The following is an 18,610-nucleotide window of genomic DNA, read 5'->3' as shown; positions in this document are numbered from 1 at the left end:
GTGCAGGCAGTTTATTTTGTACAATTATACTCCGACATTGATTTGGGGGGTCTGCGCAATCATTTATGTATAAAAATATAAAGTAGTAGTGAAAATTTTCATCTCCGTAATTAGAAATATTGAAGCTTTTTGTTTCTGAAGATTAGTATTTGTATTCATCGTACTCCTTTTAAGACGTAATTAACCACTACGTATGTACAGTTGCTTAAATTTAAACAAGTCAATTGAGATACCTTACAAGGATAACGTACAGATACTGATCTATTGTAATAGTCCTTCATTTTCTTCCAACTCTTAATTTATAATTATTATAGAACCCCCTTTTTCGAATCCTTGGAACAGAAATGTTGGCCTGCTTGAACTTGTTAAAATTTAAATAATAATCTGAGGTAGCACGCTTATTGTACTTTTGAAATAAATGACCTTACTAAGTGCCAGTATTCTGTGTCCTCAGAAAGCACAATCATATTAAGTTCCAGCTTTGAAAATGCATGATGTGTACGTATATATCTTATTAAGGTGGGATCACATATAATTAATTTCATCCGCACTTAAAAGTTCAATAGTTATTCGTTTTGTGCTTAGAAATATCATTCAATGATCACAAAAGTTTCTTCCACTTTCTTGGTTTTTCTTTTTATCAACTTCTACCTACTACTTTTCTCACTTTTCGACACATAAAAAAAAGCTTATAGAAAAATACTATAGACCTATCCATAAAAAATAATACATAATTAAAATTAACAACAGGCTGTCTGGATACCTAGCTAGCAGTAATTATAAAAAGTGTCTTCAAAAAAGTTGAGAGACATTAAAATTTCTTGCATTGAATGTGGCGTCGCTTACTCGTCCGTTGGATGATAATATGGTTAATCATTAGCTTAATTATTTTAATCAGTACTAGATTGAGTTATGAAACTATCGTGATTGCGGAGTAACCAGCATAAAACCAACTTTTTCATGGGCGTAAGCTAAGTTCTTTGCTAGTCCAGAAGTGCAACCATGTTGTTGAATCGTTTGGAATCTGAAAGTTCGGAAGTTTTTCTCACTATCAATGTATGTGACGGCAGCCATCAAAGGACACATTATGATCTTGGTGTGGTCTAAGAAGTTTATCTGAAAAAAAAGTAGTTGACATATATATTTATGCAACACTGGCCAGTCACAATGTTCATACGAACTTCACAATTTTTTCACATTGTACAAACAGATGGATGTCAGAGATGAAAAAGAAAAACTGTGCGAGTTATAATTACTTGTACAGATCCATTAGTCAGCTGCATAACTACAGCACTTTGCGTTCTAAACCACTGATGCATGTAGGGAATCCTGGACATTGAATCACTTTGCTTAACAGCCACCGATCCCCCAGCTTTCATTAGATGTTCATTCATGTAACGTTGAAAATAGTTCAACAGCTTCATCTTCTTGTCCAGGTGACCCGGATAGTCCTTAACTGTATGGTATTCTTCTGATCCTTCACGATTTATGTAATGAACATTGAAACCGTTCGCAAGCATTATCAGACGTGTTCCGTCGTTGTACATCACACCAACTCCTTCGTCAGATAATTGGTATCCAAAACCATATTTGTCTGAGTAGTCCACCCATTTACTGATCCAAACAAATGGTTGTGCATCTGGATCTGTCATCTCATCTAAAGTAGTTGAAGAAAGAAAGGAACAAAGAAAAAAACACCACGTCATTGGAGTTCACGTTGAAAAATCTAGTATCGTACACATCAATATACAATGTGTGCTTAACAATGGAAGACAGAGATGAGTTGTTGAACCATCGATGACGACGAAAAAAAAATTTCACGTTGAAAAGTTACTCATTCAACTTCAGAAAACACCAAAATAAGGCGAAATGCACTCTAAATACGTCAAATTTAGTAGGTGTGAACCTTAAGAGAGAGACTGCTTATAGTACAACAGCAATAAGTTCAAGAGCAATGGAATTTTGTTCACCTTAAATAGGTATTGACAGAAAGAATACACAATTGTATCAAATAATTTCTCTGTTAACAGCAATTCATTCACAGGGAAACAGTGCACATCAATATTGTTACTGTCATGCATTTAACTGACCAACATTTTTATCACTGGTTGATAATAGAACAGGTAATAAATAAGAGTCAAAGTATTTATACAGACTCAAATAAAGCAATTCCAGATAACAAGTATGGTGATGTTTTGTGAAAATAATTTACATGTACATCTACTTTGTTTTCAATCAAAAAGTCAGATACACTCAACAATCTGCTGTAATAGAGATACTTCTGCATGAATTTCAGATATATGTTGATTAAAAATGAATAAAGGTAATTCAAACGAGCAAAGTTTCTAGTCATGCTACGAAAATTTGATGATTGACCAGGACAATTTTCACTGATTATTTTTACTTAGAATGTTGGTGACCTGTTTCAAAGTAAAACAATTCAGTTGTAATGATTGTAGTCTTAAATATTGGAAATAAGTAGATATAATAGGGTGGCGACAATTTTGCTCAAATAAAACTCTCTGACTTTTCCCATCAGAAAATTCAGAATTCTTTGAAGTTTTCCCACAAAACTTAAGTAATATTGGGCAGCTTTTATGACCAAAATCTCGCGAAATTGCGCACCTTGAATATATAAATTTGGATCTAAAAAACAAATAGTATTGCTTTGTTTCACACAAAATAATTAGAGATTAAACAATACCATTTCTGAAAGTTAGATTAACTGAATTTACGAAGCATAGCTGAAGACTGAAAACGAATTATAAAAAAAAAGTATGTTTTTTCCCTACAATCCATCATAATTCCCTGACTTTTCCCGATAGACGACTTTTCCGGATAGACGAAATTTCCTGACTATTCCTGGATTTCTTAGTCTGTCGCCACCCTGTTATAGGTCCTCAATTTGCAGCAATAGAAGCATTGATTACTGAACAAAAACACATTGTATATTAATATTATACACGGATTGGAAGAACCATGCCTGATGTTTCCAGGGTAATCTGATAGGATCTTGGCCGTTCTGTATTGGAAATATACAGTATCAATTAGTGAAATTAAAACTGGTTGTTAGTAGTGTAATATTTGTGGCTGGAATAGTATGTGAATTTACTACTTTTCGTGTGGCGTCATATATGTCTATGTACCTCCAAAAGCGATGAGGTCCACGGCAGGCTTAGTTTTGAGTACAGTTGCTAATTGTTCTTTTAGTGTGAGTAACATCTTCTTTATATCGAGACCCAATTTTTTTTCTTCACTCATTTCGATACCTTTACCCTTGAGAGCAGGACTTTGCGGAACTCTGAATAGGACATCATTTATATCTCCACATCCATTTCCATTCATTTCAGTTAACGGCTTACGCTGATTGTGCATTTCCAATGCATCCATACGAGGTGCCATTGTGAGGCAAGATATTGGAAGACTTGTTGGCAAGAATCCTATGAATTTGGTAAATAATAACGAATTTAATTTCTTGACTTTCAGACAACTCATTTGTACACTTAAATCGTACGGTACCATTCACTTTTAAGAAATTGGTTATTTCTGTACGAAGCAGCTGTTTATGCTTCTAATTTATGAATTTTAACCTGAGAAAGTAAATATTTAATACCAGATGTGAAGAATACATCTTTGATCAGTTTGTTAACACTGGGCCGTTTAGTGGGATTCCCTTGAAGCATGTTGGCAATCATATTCATTGCAGCTTTGCTCAGAAAAGCTGGAGTTTTGTATTGCACTTGTTTTATCCTAGCATATGTTTCCCTGAGGCTTGATGTTTCGAAAGGTGGTTTTCCCACAAGAAGAGTGTACATTATACATCCGATACTCCAGATGTCAACTTCATAGGAATGCCCAGATTTCATCAGAATTTCTGGAGCTATGTAATTTGGAGTTCCGCACAAAGTTCTATTTTCCGAAATTAAATCAAAGTAGTTTATTAACATTCGAAGACCAGCTACTTGGAATAAGTTTTAGATCAATTATGTCTCTAAATAAAGCTTGAAGTGGATAACATTAACATAACAAAGGTTTTTCTTAAGTACCTATTTTGGAACTTTAGGAATGAAAGAAATGAATTTTTCAATTATCACCATGTTAACATTACAAACTTGATCCCCATAAACGTATAATAATAATTGAATAAGGAGATTACTTTTTCCTTTCTCCATCATGTTCTAGTTTTGTAGCTAATCCGAAGTCACCTATTTTTACTTGTAATTCGTCGTCTAGGAAAAGGTTCCCTAGTTTCAGATCTCGATGTATTATTTTATTCTTGTGCAGATAGGCGACACCATCCAAGATCTGTTTCATGTAATAGCGTGTTTCACACTCTGTCAGAGCTTTCCTTCTTTTGTGCAACTCCATCATTGACTGAAAGAATAAATATAACGAATCAGATATATATCGCCATGGTATTCCAATTTGTATACTGGAGGAAAGTGTGTCTGATATTGTGCAAACAAGAAAATGGTGATTAGAAATCTTACATGAATGAAACGTATATTCCTTACATTTGAAAAAGTAATATGGCTTTCTCTGAAAAGATGCATAAAATATAAAAGGTTGATGTGAAATCTTTACCCTTTTACGACAAAGTTCCAATATGATATAAATATTTTGGATATCTTCAAAGAATCCATGAAACCCGACGATATGTCTGTGTGTGAGACTTTGATGAATATGTATTTCCTGCGTCATTTTGTCACGCTGATTGACTTTTGTCAGTATTGATTTGGGTACAATTTTTCCAGCAAATACATGATGAGACTTCGATTCCTTGATCTCGTAACATTTTGCAAATCCACCCTAGAAAAAATATAACATAGTACAGATTCGCCACAACATATTTTTTGTGATCATTCCTCATTATAAAATATAAAATTTTCATTCATAAGATTCATCTTAAACAATATTTTATCAATCAAATGATTCCTTAAAATATTAGCTGATACAAAGTTGTTTCACTAAATTCTGTTTTGCTTAAATGAAATTATTAGGAAGCCTAGAACTGAAGGTATATCAGAATTCACGAGGTAACTAATACGCTCTACTTTATTGTTAAAAGATATCTTTTGGGCAAATAATAATTCTATCTGACATTTGCGGGCATGTTATGTGAAATTAGCAAATAAATTTCGAATGGTAAGTTACTGCTAATGTAATGCTTGATGGGGTTTTGAATAAAGCAATGTTTTTTTGAAAAACATTACAAGGCTAAGAGCAACAAGTGTTTGGATATATCTAGGTGAAAGGCTGAAAGCTGTATGACAAATGACGTTTTGGACTTAATCCACCAGTAATAACATCAATTTCTCAGAGCATATATTTCCGGGCACAACAGAAATTCAACAATGGGCTTGATGGTGGCAGTGTTCAAAAATTTGACCTTGCAGAAGCCCGAATCAGGACTATTGACACTGCATGCAAAACGTAGTGTAATTAGTTGTAAGGAATAAAGAAAACATGAACGAAAGATTTAGATTGATGTGTAATACAGAGAAGAATGATTAATCGGAAAAGAAGAGAGTAATAACGATAAATCAGTTGTCCCGCAATACTGTTCGAAGGAATTAATGTGTTTGTGTCAGAATCTGATTGTTTGATCAATTCGCCTTCAATCTACTGATTCCCAGAAAGTTGAAATGGCTTTAGGATTGACTCATCTTTGGCTTCGCCCTCAAAGCCGGCGATCGAGGATTTTGCTATTTTTCGGCATGGGAAGGATGCAAGAGAGACAACACGTTGATTAATATTCGAGGAGACTCACCTTTCCGAAGAAACGACCCTTAATATAGCTCTTTCCCGTATTTCCATCGTGGATTATATCGGGAATAACGTTGTCTTTGTCATGTTTAGACATCTTTGTTGTTCCGGGTAATTCGAGCCACAGTCCAGTATAGGTATAAAACTTAGAAATCGGTTAAAATCACAGTTATAAGACACGTAGTAACACCGAAGGCCGCTTCTCTTGGTTACTCGCCCTCAACTGGCTGCTGTTTCGTGTTGAACGGGCAACGGATTCTAATGTTTGAATCCAGATGTTCCAGCCAATAGCGTACGTCCCACTTGTCACGTGACATCCGAATTTTCTGTTGTTGGTACGCTTCGCCATCGAGGCTTTACCCATGGGCAGCCTGTACAGTATTTTTCGATGAGCATTAATTAAACTTGATCAGTAAGAGCACTGAACAGTGCTCTTAGTGTATATCGGAACATATCCCAAGATCTTGGTCAAATTTTGTAGAGTTTCTTGCACTCTTTTGAAATATGCAGAGAAAGTTCAAGATTTTCGAAAACTGACGAAACGACGTTCGTTTTTCGAAAATTAGGGAAACCCAATTTTCGTGATTTTTATTGAAAATTTTACACGGTATGTGAGGTGATATAATTGATATATCCTATAAGTTTCATTGATGTTAAGACCGCTTCATATCGAGAAAAAATATTTCGTGCTTCACAGAAATTTGCCAATCTTTGTGCTGGTGTCGACTTTATGGGCATTATTGTGGGATGTATTCAGATTTTCTAATCCAAATAATATTACTCAAATTTGATACACTCATACCTGGAGGAATAAATGACCAGACATCGTATGATGTATGACATAGAAGACCACATATCAATTTGCTGGTAAAGACTAACAAAAAAAAAAAAACACAAAATACCGGTCAAAACATTCAAATCAGGGATTTATTGTAGTAAAAACAATATCGTGTAAATCCTAATTTCTAATCAAACAGCAGTTCGATCGTTTTTACAACTATAGTCTTGGATGCTTGGCCGTTCTGAATACTCAATACTATAGTTGTCCGAATATTCACTTACTTTCACGTTCCACACGTAACATTTTTGTATGCTTCATATCGGAAAAAAATAAATATCGTAAAAAATCCCTTTTGTATTTCTTTACTATTATTTCCTTTAAAGGACTAAAAGACGATACAGGTTGAATCTGATTGGCCAATAAATTCGGACCTAAGCACACTACTGGCAAAAATGTGCCACGCAACACGAAACTAACGGAACCGACCGTTTTAGTTAGATATTAAAAATGTATAATTACCCGCATCATCACGCGTTCTTAGCGGTTGTCATATATGCACCTAAATCGCAAAACGCTAGATATTTACCCAATCGTGTATTATATCGTCGAATTGACGGGACCAATAAAATGTTGAGTACAGTACCTTAAGCGGGTACCCTGGTCGATTTCGACATTGGCGAATGTATCTCCAAATATCAAAGTCCGCATATCTCAAACGTGAAGAAGGTAAAATGCTGAACAAAAACGATACAATACATTTTCAATTAATGCAGAAATAAAGAAATGGCATGAATTCTACGAATTTACTATTGCGATTTCTTAGAATCCATACCATTTCTTTATTTCTGCGTCAAATGAAATTATATCGGAGTGTGTTTGTTCAGAATTGCGTATAAAATGGGGCTGTTGGGCCCTTCTTTCGCGCTTGAGATACGTGATTTCGGTATTTGGAAATTTATACAAGAACGTCGTAATCAAGTAAACCACCCCCTTAAAGTTTTTTAAACACTGAATTGAAAATCAGAATTTCACCTAGTACAAGTATATTAATAATTTCGTAAAGGTTTCACACGATATCAAACTTCGGAAAATATTTACTGTATTTATTCGCGAGATGATGGGGACTGATTGTTTGAAGATCAAATCGAAACCCTAAATATCAATGATTCTTCATGAGACCACTATAAGTTCTTGTCACCTTATATTCATTTAATCAACCATTATTGCCTCTCAAGGGTGGAAATTCATATTATGGCAGTTCTATTTTCAGACAAAAAATGTTATCATACCGCAGATGAAAAATAATGTGAAGAGTTTTTTATTGGAATAATATATTGCATCCATTTTTTAACAAACAATACATTCAATTTTTCTGTAGCAATATTTTGCTTCAATTATATTTGCATAAATTAAAACAATCATAAAATGATGCAAAAATACGATAAACCGTAATGGGGATATAAACTATTGTGTAATTTTTACTTATTTATGAGGATAAAACCAATAATGATAATAATAACAACAACGATAATAATAATAATAATAATAATAATAATGGCAGTGGGCTTGTATATGTATGATAATTACTAAGTGGGATCATTTTAATTTTTGATCACATATCTTGGATATGTTTGTATGTATATATAATACATATATGTATATATATATATATATATTTTTTTTTTTAATTGAACTTTATAATATACTTTCGTGGTACTAGATAAAATTGTAATTACTTATGAATTATGCAGAATTTAGTACTGTTTTAGTAAGAAACTTTACTTACAATAAAACTGATAAAAATATCTATTATAATATATAAAAATTACAATCGTTTTAAAGATTCGTTTTAATAAGCTACAATTTTTTCAGCTAATAATCAAGGTATAAGCACTCCTATGAGTTCAAACATTTCTTTTTACAGCGCAGTTAGGCTTTGTAGGAAAGAAAATTGAATTCAAAACTCTTCAAGCCGCCAACTTTCAATTCTACATGAATAACTTTCAATCTGCTGTAATCAAAATTTATATGAAACTAATGAATGGAATAAATATTTTCTAATAATTATTTGTATGTCAGTACATATGATTATCTACTAATTGAATGGGAAGAAAATAATTCTTTCAGTGATTCAGAAGGCTATAATATTACTCGTTATTAATTTTAACACACAATTGTGTATTGAAATGTGAATACGCAAAGCTATATCGAAACCATGGGAATCACAGTTGATATCATCCGAAATATTCAACACAAGTAGTATTGAGACACAATAATCAGGCTAATAGACGAATACACTTAATAGGCTGTGATACATGTATATTAATGAATACAATAGACAGGGTGTCTACTGCAATCGAGAATTGAGATTTCAGGACTATTCCAGGAGTTTCCAGGATAACTTATAGAAAAATTCTAGGTCCTTAATTTCGTTTTCTTATGAATTTTTAAGAATAGGATGAGTTGGTTACGTGTTGAATAAAGTAATTCACATATCTGTAGGTATTAAGCATATGCTCTAGAGGCATGACGAATTAAACTTTACGTAAAAAGGCCGCGTGTCACTAATCAAATATTGCAGTTTTCAATAAAAACTGTATCACGTCAACTTTTTCAGGATAATACAAATGATTCCAGGATTTTTCGATAACTTGTGGAGCAATTTTTGTAATCCAGGATGACTTGAGGATTTTAGGATATATAAGAAGCAGTAGACACCCTGAACAAAGTACAAAATAAAAAAATTGTTTTGCACAGATATTACCAATAAGAAATTATTGCAGAATTATATCAGTCCGAAAATTATATGATTAAATTATTTCTGTACGGCTGTACTCGCGGGTTTGTATTCCACTCATAAATTCAAATAACTGTTCAGTCTTTATTCTCTAGATTTTTGATAGCCGTATTAATAAAATCATGTCTTTTTTTATAAAAATTTTCAAATTTCGTCTGAATTTATCATCTTGAAATAATGTCTTTATTAGTTAGTACACATGTACTAGAAATTTATGATATTCTATTACCATTCGGGATACATACTGCAAAATTTAATGTCATACTCTTTGTTGTACATAGTGTAAAGTTTTCCTACCACGACATTATGCAATATAGTTTAATTTGAAGAAAATTATGTCTTCTGAACGATTTTTGAGATGAAGAAATTTTTGGAGTTACCTTGCATTGTTATACTTATCAACGATTGTAACAACTCTTAAACGTAATGGCTTTAAATGGCATATAAGTCGGTGGTTCAAGGTACTTTAGTACTAAAGACCAGCATACAGGTGGTTGCTGAGCCATGATGCATTATGGCATTACACATCAGATGACGTACCAGCTTATTAATTCAACATAAATAATCATGAACTTAATAAGAGCTATAAGAATTGCGCTGACATAATTATGTTTTTTCAATTTTGACAGTGAAATCTAATAATAATTTTCAAGAAGTTTTAGGAATGACTATGTCTTACATTTTTAAAAATTCAACTAGAACTAGCAATGAAGGTTCTAATGAACAGCGGAGTTTCGTTTAAAATTACTGGATTGTGAATTAAGAATCAATTGATATTACAATTTAGCATACAAAGCAGAAAGTTTTAACCTCGACGTTGTTCGTGAATCTTACAAGATAATGCTTCATATAGATTAATTGGTTTCGTGGTGCTATATCAGCTAATGTATACTCAACGTATTAGGATCGATTTCCTGACTCCTATGTGTATAATTAAATGAAATTACATAGTTTATTACTTGCACAGACCTATACATTATCGTATTGTCATGCTACCACGCAATAACAATCTCTTATTAAATTGTACATTCAGGCTTACAAACAAAAGTAATGTTTTTTTTCATTGCTCCATAAAGAATCAAAAAGTATTTCTTCAGTAGGCAACGTAGGTATATTTAGAATATTGCCTCGACTATAATTGGTTGCGAGATTGAGTTAGAAAATAGAGATATGCTTTCACAAAATATTTCAAAGATATGTATACATATAAGACTACTACAAACTCTATACAAGCGGGTTTTACCGCGTAGAAAAGTGTGAAACATCTGTGCAGAGTGCAAACAATGTGCTTTTATTATTTTACTATTAGACAGTGTAGAAACTTACAAATCTACCAGATAGGCCACGTGACAAAAAAAGAATGTATTTTGATCATACTGATTCCACCCTTAGTCGTTGTGCATCTTGAAATAGAGGACAATTTTTCAGAAAAAGCTACTTCAGTTATTGCTTTGTAATCGATTTTTCGTCCGTGTATATGTGTATCACGTATATTGGCAACAGCCGATTGAAATACTCTTATTTAATGTTTGCATTTGCATTGCGTACACAGGTCACATATGAGACGGTGTTTAAATTTTAAACCCAAACACCATGTGGGTTTTTACTGGTAGGAACGGCAGTTTCAAGCTGTCTCGGGGATCCTATCATTTTCCGTGTACTTCCTGGTTTCAGTGCGCCTAGAACGAATAATATTTAGTGTGCATTACTTTCAATTTATGAAATGTTCCGCTACGAGTTACTGCTAATTATCAATGAACTATTGAAACATTAAAATGTATGGCATGAATATTTCACCTTCAAGTAAATGTTTGATCTGATCATCCTGTGACGCAACGGCAAGACTCTGTAAGTTGGCTTCCTTCATATCAGCTACCAGGCGTTCGACCTGTACCTTTTTCTCAACAATAGTTGATTCTAAACTAGCCACTTCTAATTTCAGAGATTCAGCGCACTGTGTAACGAGTTCTGCCGATCGCTTTGCATGTTCAACTTCAGATTGCAAGTGTTCCACTTCTCCTATTATCTTTCGTTCCATTATTTTCCTTTCGTCTACCTCACGACTCATCGCATGTTGTTCCGATGCAAGCTCTTCTATCACCAGTCTGAATTTGAAAGAATTCATTTGGACTTAAGCGATACAAAAGCGAGAGACAAAAATAAACAATTGTGTGGATAGTGAATTGCAGAATTTTTCAAACGAGTTGTACCTATATAAATGTTAAATGACTTTTTTTTTTACAAAATATATTCATCAAATCGAGTGCAGGGAAATCTTCACATTGGTAACATCCTGCTTCTCTGTTTTCAAAGAAGAGAAGGTAAGTTGTCACAATCAGCCAAAAAATGAAAAGTTGAGTTTTCGCTAGATGTCCATGTTTTGAAATCAGAGAATCACCTCCAACCATTTTCAGGTGAATATTTGTGTGAGTGAGCGTGTGTAATTATGCCTGTAACCAATTTTTGTCCAACAATAACTCGAGAACGGATGAGCAGATTTTTTATTATTTGGACCACGCCATTCCTGAATTATTTGCATTAAGTAAGTTTTTTTTTTGCTCAGTTCTAGCACAGAAATGGGTGGACCAGTTCAATTGAAATCGGATTCTTAGGTTTGGCTTCATCGAAATAAAAAATGATTAGATATTACCCCTGAGTTATTCGCGAAAATCAAAACTTAGTGTCTAAGATTTTGATTTTTGTATAAAACGGGAATGACAGGAAGTTGGTTAGGCCAGACGATGTTTCTACTTGTTATCTATGCTTATATGATGAAATGTTTCGACAAATATTATTAATTTCAGAGGCATGATGGTACCTAATTTTATTTTTGCACTGCAACAGTTCTGTTTCACAATTTGCAAGCTTCGATCTTAGCAATGTTATTTCGGACTTTAAAGTTTTTTCTTGCTGCCGCACTATTTCACTTTCCTCTTCTACATGAGCTAGTTCTTTTAACTGAAACATACACGGTGAAAAATAGTATTATGAGTCGTCTATTAACGCTATGCATGAGACTAACTAAACTATAAAGAATAAAGTTTCGACTGAAGGTAAAATTTATAGTTTAGATTGCAATATTGTGTTCGTACTTATGTGTGAAAATTTTCTTGTATCATTATATCTTGAGTTTCTAGTTTTATTATTCTGCTAGCTTATATCACGCAATTGAGAACGAAAATCGTACATGAACTTAGTGTCAAATGATATATTCGCAGTGTATTGTTATTTCTATAATATTACTATTAGAAAATAATAACTTGAGATGCCTACCTGTTCTTCGAGCATACGTCCCGTTGATTCAAATCGATTCACCTCGTGTGATATGTAATCCATTTGATGTACTTGTTCTTTATTTTTAGTTTCGAAATACAGTATTTCTGCATCATACTGAAAACAAATTAATTGTTATGACAAACTAGACAGAAAGAGTGGGGTCTTTTATTTTCAGAGCATAATTAGAGTTACTACCTTAGTTAAATCTGCTTGCTGGGCGTTAATGGTGTCACGCTGTCTGTTAACCAATCTTACCAGTTCAACATATCGTTGAGTATATGCAACAGTCATCATACTTTGTGGCTGACTTGGTACTGGATTACTCATTGGTGTTTGACTTTTCTGCTCGTGAAATTCCTAACGAAAAATAATAATAAATAGAGTTAATAGAGAGAATATTGATGCATAATATAATTAAAAAATGACAGATAACTAAAATAAAGTCAAATGTGATAGTAAGTCAGATCTAACAGCAGTTTTGAACAAACGATTTGTGAACATTCAAGAATAAATTTGCACAATGTATACCTTGAACAGATTTCGCTTCAATTTTGTCGAGTTATTCGGAGAAGATTGACCATCTTTCTGAAGCTGTGGGCTCCCGCCACTGGATAATGGCGAAAATTGAGATCTACTAGGGCTGCTGAGGTTTGGCGGGGGTGGCTCTCTGTAAGGCGGAAGCGTCCTTGGTAAAGCTGAAACTAATCCAGGTGGATCCCTGTATGGAGGAACTTCTCGAACTTTCCTTTGTTGCATGTATGTTACATTGTCTAAGAAAATAGGAAAGAAAATAAGTAAATGTCAGTGTTATTGAAATAATTTATTCAGTAAATTAGTAATGACTTTGAAGAATGTGACATGAATAACTTCATCCCAAAAGTCATAAGCAATTCTTTGGCGACAAACTTACATTCACTGCTACCTGCTCGGTTCGGGGACTGGCTTGGTTTGTGCTGAACTTTTTGTGCACTTGGTTCTTTTGATTTTAATTGCTGTGTAGGCTGAACTATGGCCACATTTTCCATTTGAACCTAATTCAAACACAAGTAAGAAACATAATTAAGTCGTATATTCGTAATTCAAATTACGAGTTGGGATGTTATAAACTGACATGTCACTTCTCCACTTTTTTGGACTAGTCAGGGGCGAGAGATATTATTATTCTCTCATTATTCTGTATAAGTATCATTTACAGAAAAATGTCTACAATCAGACCACAGTTGAGATGTAAGGAAATAACTAAACCTGATTTGTCCATGGAATAGACGCTTGTTAAATGACTATAGCGTTCCAGTCACAGAATGTTAAGAAAGTAAAGAAAGTTAATGATTAATACGCGAACTATTAGTAAGAACTTTGTGTGTTACATTTATGTTGCGAGTTCCATACAATAGCAACCAAATTTAAATTTCATTAAAGATGTTTTGGATAAATAAATATTGCGTGTATGAGTCACATCTGACTGCATATTTGTTTTGACTTTACCACGTCTGGTATACTATCACAACAGATTAATGAACTACTACGAAAGGTGAATAAATAAAGCTTGTCAGTAAGTGTATTCTACATGACCATTAGATGTAAAAAATTCAGACCAATAAAAAAAGCTACACAAAATAATAATGATAAAATGTAAATCAAAACGAAAAGTCTATTAGAATTAAAGATCTATTGTCCTAGAGAAAAGGTGGTCCTATATGCAATCCAAATATTCTACCTATTGTAGATAAAAAAAATTCAGACAAATGATTTTGGAGTTGGTAGAGTTTTTAGCAAAGAATCAAGTGATTAGGCACAGACTCAATACTTACCTCTGAAGTATTTTCTGGTACAGCACTGCAAAGTCCACCGAATGTGAGTGATGTTCTGATATCTCTGTTACGTTCCAATCCCTTAGGTTCATCAACTTCCGGAGAATTAGAGACTGTTGGATTTCGTGTAAAATCTTGCCACTCTTGGATTGCTGCTCCGCTAAGTTTTCCTTCTTTAAAATAAGTGCCTTCAGGGTGGCTACTAGGAAGTCCATTTAGATGAGATCTTTGGGTACAGCGAGCACCCAAAGTACCTTGCGGTTTGTTTCCATCCGAAGATCTTCTTAGTATTAACTGAACTTCCGATGAGTATTCTCCCCATTTCAGTAAAATCTGTCAGAAGCAACAAAGAGCAATATTTCAATGTAATACACTTATCGTATCAAGAACTTGGTGAAAGTTCGTAGGGTAGTCTGATATATGAAACAGTTTTTGCTTATTAAGGAATTCCTTGGTGAAATGTTTTTCTGTAAAAATTTAGCAATTAATTGTTCAGGGCTCTGCAGAGTTATTCAGATAATGTTTTGTTGTTTTTCCTATAAATTTCCGAGTAAAGTCTCTGCACTTTCATTACTTTTTATTCAATTTAATGTCAGTATTACGATTTGAATTGAAAACTACTTCATCTTTTCGAAAAGAGTTTTTGTGTACTGATCTGAAGTGATTATATTTCTGATCAGTATCTCCAATATTCTAAATGACTCACTTTCGAAATGTTGGATTATTTTGTTTTCAATATTTGGTTCAATTTAAATTCTTCTTGAGCATCTCTGGATTATTTTTAGCATCATTCAGGAATTACTTTTGATTATCTAGTCAGATTCTGTAATAGGATCAATGAATTTGTTCACATCATGTCGGTACGGTACGAACAATTTTACTATTCATATGTACATTCAGAGAAGAACTCTTCATTTTTATTATTGAATTTACTCAAGTTACTGGTCAAAAACTGCTTGATTAGATACACATTTGCAACAACAAGAAGAACCAGTAGAGGCTGACTGACATATTAACAAAAATTTCAACATAAAATAGTTGAGAAGTCCTGAACAGAAGCTTAGAAATGTGGACATTTTTTTTAGCGACGTTTGAAAGAAAAAAAGAATGTTGTTAAAAACTGCCATGTAATGACAACATTTCCAGTAAAGTGTGAAGTTAGTTATGGGAAGTCAAAAATTATCTGAAAATGCTCTGAATATTTCTACGATATTTTTTCTACAGGGGAAAAAAACTGGTAGGCAACAATTTAGCTATAATTTATTTACTAAAAGATAGAAAGAACTAAAGAAGCGTAAGGTTGTTCTTACCTTGAGTGGATTTTCATATGGGGCCAAGAGACGTTCGTTGTTTCGCCAACGCTCAACCAAGGTAAATCTGCCTGTCTGCCCTGTTGCATGAGCCAGTGCATATACAACATCCTTGAAGTAAAAAAGATGTATTGCAAGAAACTTGCCATATATATGAACACATGACAAACCCATGGCTGTGTAACAGCTAATTCTACAAACCTGACATGTCGTTGTTTCTGTAACCCCGCATACAATACGTTGAAATCCCTCTACCCAGACTTTTAGTTCCATTGTGTCATCTAAACTTTTCGGTTCTCATGATCCCTTGCATTTTTTGTCTCAGATTCACTGTAAATATACATATATATGAATAAGTAAAACATTATTATGTGCAAAGCGACTGAAACTTAACAGTAGTAATTTCAAAGTAAATAAGATATATTTTGTGGAAAAAATGAAATACAATAATGAATAAATGGAATAATGGGTAAGAAATTCATAGTAACACTAGACAATTAGAGCAAATTCACATGGTTTGATTCATTGAGAGAGCCACTATCTAAAGTGTGATGGTGAAACACTGCACCAAAGTGCCGGCAGTATGTTTAAAATTCCAAATCCAAAAATGGAATATACCAAAATATCAGGAAACGCTTGTGCAGTTGGTGCAAATAGGTGAATATTTCACGATATGAGTACACAACTCTGGATTCAAAACTGGTTTACGACTAAAAACTTTGACTCATTAAAACTTATAACGTATAAACCAAATTTCTCACTAATTGTGATTAGATGCGCATCTTAGAAATAGTTATTTAATCTTAGTTCGATCAATTTCAATGCCTTTGTTTTCGAAAATTCTTTAACCATACCCCTATTCTCTGGTGGAAGGTTATTTCAATGTTTGAGGTAAAAAAATCAATCTACCAAGTTAAGGGGATTAATTTAGAATCTCGGGCGTCACAAGGAATAGCCTCTAACTGGTTTTTTGCTCCTGAATAGTGTTCGAGGTTAATTTCTTGTAAATCATACATAGTAGGTTCAAGTAAATACAATAGTACCATCGTTGTTCAGCTTGATCAATAATTTCTTTATGTGGCAATAAAATATTAAATAGTAGAAAGCTATAAAATCAGATTGATCATTTGTTCTGAATATACAAATTATAAGACTATGAAAGTAATTATACACACAAGGTAATTTTCCATCATCTCATTCTATAATTCTGATTATTGTGGTCCAATGCATAAATGGAAAGCTAAATGACCTGATTCAATAATCGTAAATCCGAATATTTGCTAGAATTCAGTGCTTTAATGATTGTAAAGTAAATTTAAATGATCTGGTATACACTTTTTACATAATGTACCACATGTAACGTGTGATAGTCGTGAATAAAAAATTGTGCAAGATTAAAGAGTATTTAAATATCGCAAGCAGCAATGTGGAAAATTTGATAAAGGGGCGGTATTTGCAGCGATTGTCAAAGACTTTTGGTAGTAATTAGAATCAAGTGACAACAACGTAAATTAGATACATGATACATACATGATACGCATATACGTAGTTTAAAATGATTCGTACGATTCGTACCGTGGCATATCGTCTTTCCGGAACTCGTATAGCCCGATTTCTTTTCCAAGAATGAATAATAGTAAAGAGAAAACGTTGGGAAGAAATTGTCAGCTACTTAGGTAAAGTACACAAAGATCAAAACTATAGATAAGTACTGACGGTGACAGACAGGCTAACCACAAACCAGCAACTGTCAACTGTGGCTATCTATTTCGTATTTTGTCGTCCCAACAGAGAGAAAACCTGGCGAATAGATGAAAATTAACCGTTCTAGTTCTGTCGAAACACAAGATTGTTTGAAGAATCAAAATGCTAGATATTAATCGTTTCATGACACAATTTTGTTTTACCTTTGTTCAATCGAATATGATGCAATGGGGAGAACGCGTTTAACGTAAACGTAACGTAGGTGTTCTCCGATTGACCCAATCGTGCCTCTCGAATCCACTCGTAACAAACTGTAACCAACTGACAACGATGACGGCTCTTCTCTATTAGCCGCAACGTCGATGACGCAGTCGTCGCCGTCACGTGGCCAAAGTGCCCGGTGCAACGAGTAAACTTGAAGCTAGAAGCAGCTACAAGTAAGGCACGTTTTTTTCAAGAGGGCTTGAAATTAACATCTACAAAAAATGTCGATTTCCGCCAACAAGGAACGATTAATTTACGAATATTTATTGACTATTGGCTGTTGTGTCAGATGCTGTCTACGTTTGTCCGGCGTTCGGAGCCCCACGTTTTACGAAAATCCTGTTCAAAGCTCTGTCACGGTAACATGTAAAATCAAATTGAAAATACGACATAAGTGCGTGTCTGGTGACATTGTAAAATATCTTATTGCATTACGATTTTCAAAACCCAAATAGTATCCGGATCAATGCTAACTTCATCTTCTTAATTTCTTGCCTTGGATAAAGTACGTGTATTTCGGAACTTTCAACTTTTACAGTTAACGAACGGTGAAATTATTTTTATGAGCAATGGTCATTTTTATTATCATTTTAATGGGTATTTTTATTGTCTAACAAATGCCAGTTGTTACAGTAATATTTGAAAACTTGTTAGACAAGTGTTAGGTTTTGTATACTTGAGTAGTTTTGCAATTACCTAATTTCTTCACTGAATATAAGAGAGTATCAGTCTTTATTTTTACACTTGTGGCATAAAAGTGAATTACGAGTGATATAGCAAGAACGCACTGAATTCAAATCTGCTCCGCGATTGCCTATTTGTACTTGAATTTTGAATGACTTAATAGTTAGTTGGATATTTTATGAAAGTATACTAAGCCACTTTGTCAAATGGGTTAATA

At 33.6% G+C, this 18,610-nt stretch overlaps 3 protein-coding genes and 1 long non-coding RNA gene across 6 annotated transcripts in view; 2 read left to right on the top strand and 2 right to left on the bottom strand.

The window, feature by feature from the left end:
• Positions 1-338: 338 nt before the first annotated feature.
• On the bottom strand, positions 339-6,014 carry LOC107221904 (serine/threonine-protein kinase polo). Its single transcript, XM_015661077.2, has 7 exons — positions 5,771-6,014; positions 4,585-4,809; positions 4,157-4,374; positions 3,614-3,909; positions 3,147-3,440; positions 1,257-1,657; positions 339-1,116 (listed from the first exon to the last, which is right to left on the bottom strand). Exons 1-7 carry the CDS (start codon positions 5,861-5,863, stop codon positions 919-921), a joined length of 1,725 nt encoding a protein of 574 aa, XP_015516563.2. The 5' UTR covers positions 5,864-6,014; the 3' UTR covers positions 339-918.
• A 152-nt stretch (positions 6,015-6,166) lies between these two features.
• On the top strand, positions 6,167-8,945 carry LOC124293919. The gene is made up of 2 exons (XR_006903794.1): positions 6,167-6,373; positions 6,464-8,945. It is a non-coding gene; the product is annotated as an uncharacterized LOC124293919 (long non-coding RNA).
• Positions 8,533-17,794, bottom strand: LOC107221886 (ras association domain-containing protein 8). Of its 3 annotated transcripts, none has more exons than XM_015661052.2 (11): positions 17,649-17,794; positions 15,943-16,071; positions 15,742-15,852; positions 14,432-14,764; positions 13,531-13,651; positions 13,149-13,390; positions 12,816-12,977; positions 12,618-12,734; positions 12,163-12,302; positions 11,142-11,449; positions 8,533-11,023 (listed from the first exon to the last, which is right to left on the bottom strand). In XM_015661052.2, exons 2-11 carry the CDS (start codon positions 16,012-16,014, stop codon positions 10,923-10,925), a joined length of 1,707 nt encoding a protein of 568 aa, XP_015516538.2. In that variant the 5' UTR covers positions 16,015-16,071; positions 17,649-17,794; the 3' UTR covers positions 8,533-10,922. The 3 variants fall into 3 exon arrangements, with proteins under 3 accessions (XP_015516538.2, XP_015516539.2, XP_046592880.1); XM_015661053.2 differs by lacking the exon at positions 17,649-17,794 and adding an exon at positions 17,317-17,455; XM_046736924.1 differs by lacking the exon at positions 17,649-17,794 and adding an exon at positions 17,272-17,401.
• LOC107221895 (tRNA pseudouridine synthase Pus10) overlaps positions 17,368-18,610 on the top strand; it is a 4,261-nt gene continuing 3,018 nt past the window's right edge. The window contains exons 1-2 of the mRNA XM_046736923.1: positions 17,368-17,417; positions 17,797-18,068. Of these exons, the coding sequence (XP_046592879.1) occupies positions 17,368-17,417; positions 17,797-18,068 (322 nt within the window). The remainder of the gene's footprint in view (positions 17,418-17,796; positions 18,069-18,610) is intronic.

The sequence above is a fragment of the Neodiprion lecontei genome, chromosome 4 (assembly GCF_021901455.1).
Source record: "Neodiprion lecontei isolate iyNeoLeco1 chromosome 4, iyNeoLeco1.1, whole genome shotgun sequence".
NCBI classification, from domain to species: domain Eukaryota; kingdom Metazoa; phylum Arthropoda; class Insecta; order Hymenoptera; family Diprionidae; genus Neodiprion; species Neodiprion lecontei.
This window is presented reverse-complemented; position numbering and strand designations above follow the sequence as displayed.

Coding starts and splice junctions, on each gene's coding strand:
- LOC107221904 (XM_015661077.2), bottom strand. CDS start 5,863: ATGTCTAAACATGACAAAGACAACGTTATTCCCGATATAATCCACGAT. Junction 3,441..3,613: donor AGATGTATTCTTCACATCTG/GTATTAAATATT, acceptor CCAAATTCATAG/GATTCTTGCCAACAAGTCTT. Junction 1,658..3,146: donor GGACCTCATCGCTTTTGGAG/GTACATAGACAT, acceptor CAACTACTTTAG/ATGAGATGACAGATCCAGAT.
- LOC107221886 (XM_015661052.2), bottom strand. CDS start 16,014: ATGGAACTAAAAGTCTGGGTAGAGGGATTTCAACGTATTGTATGCGGG. Junction 14,765..15,741: donor CATATGAAAATCCACTCAAG/GTAAGAACAACC, acceptor TGCTTCTGACAG/ATTTTACTGAAATGGGGAGA. Junction 13,652..14,431: donor TACCAGAAAATACTTCAGAG/GTAAGTATTGAG, acceptor TGTTTGAATTAG/GTTCAAATGGAAAATGTGGC.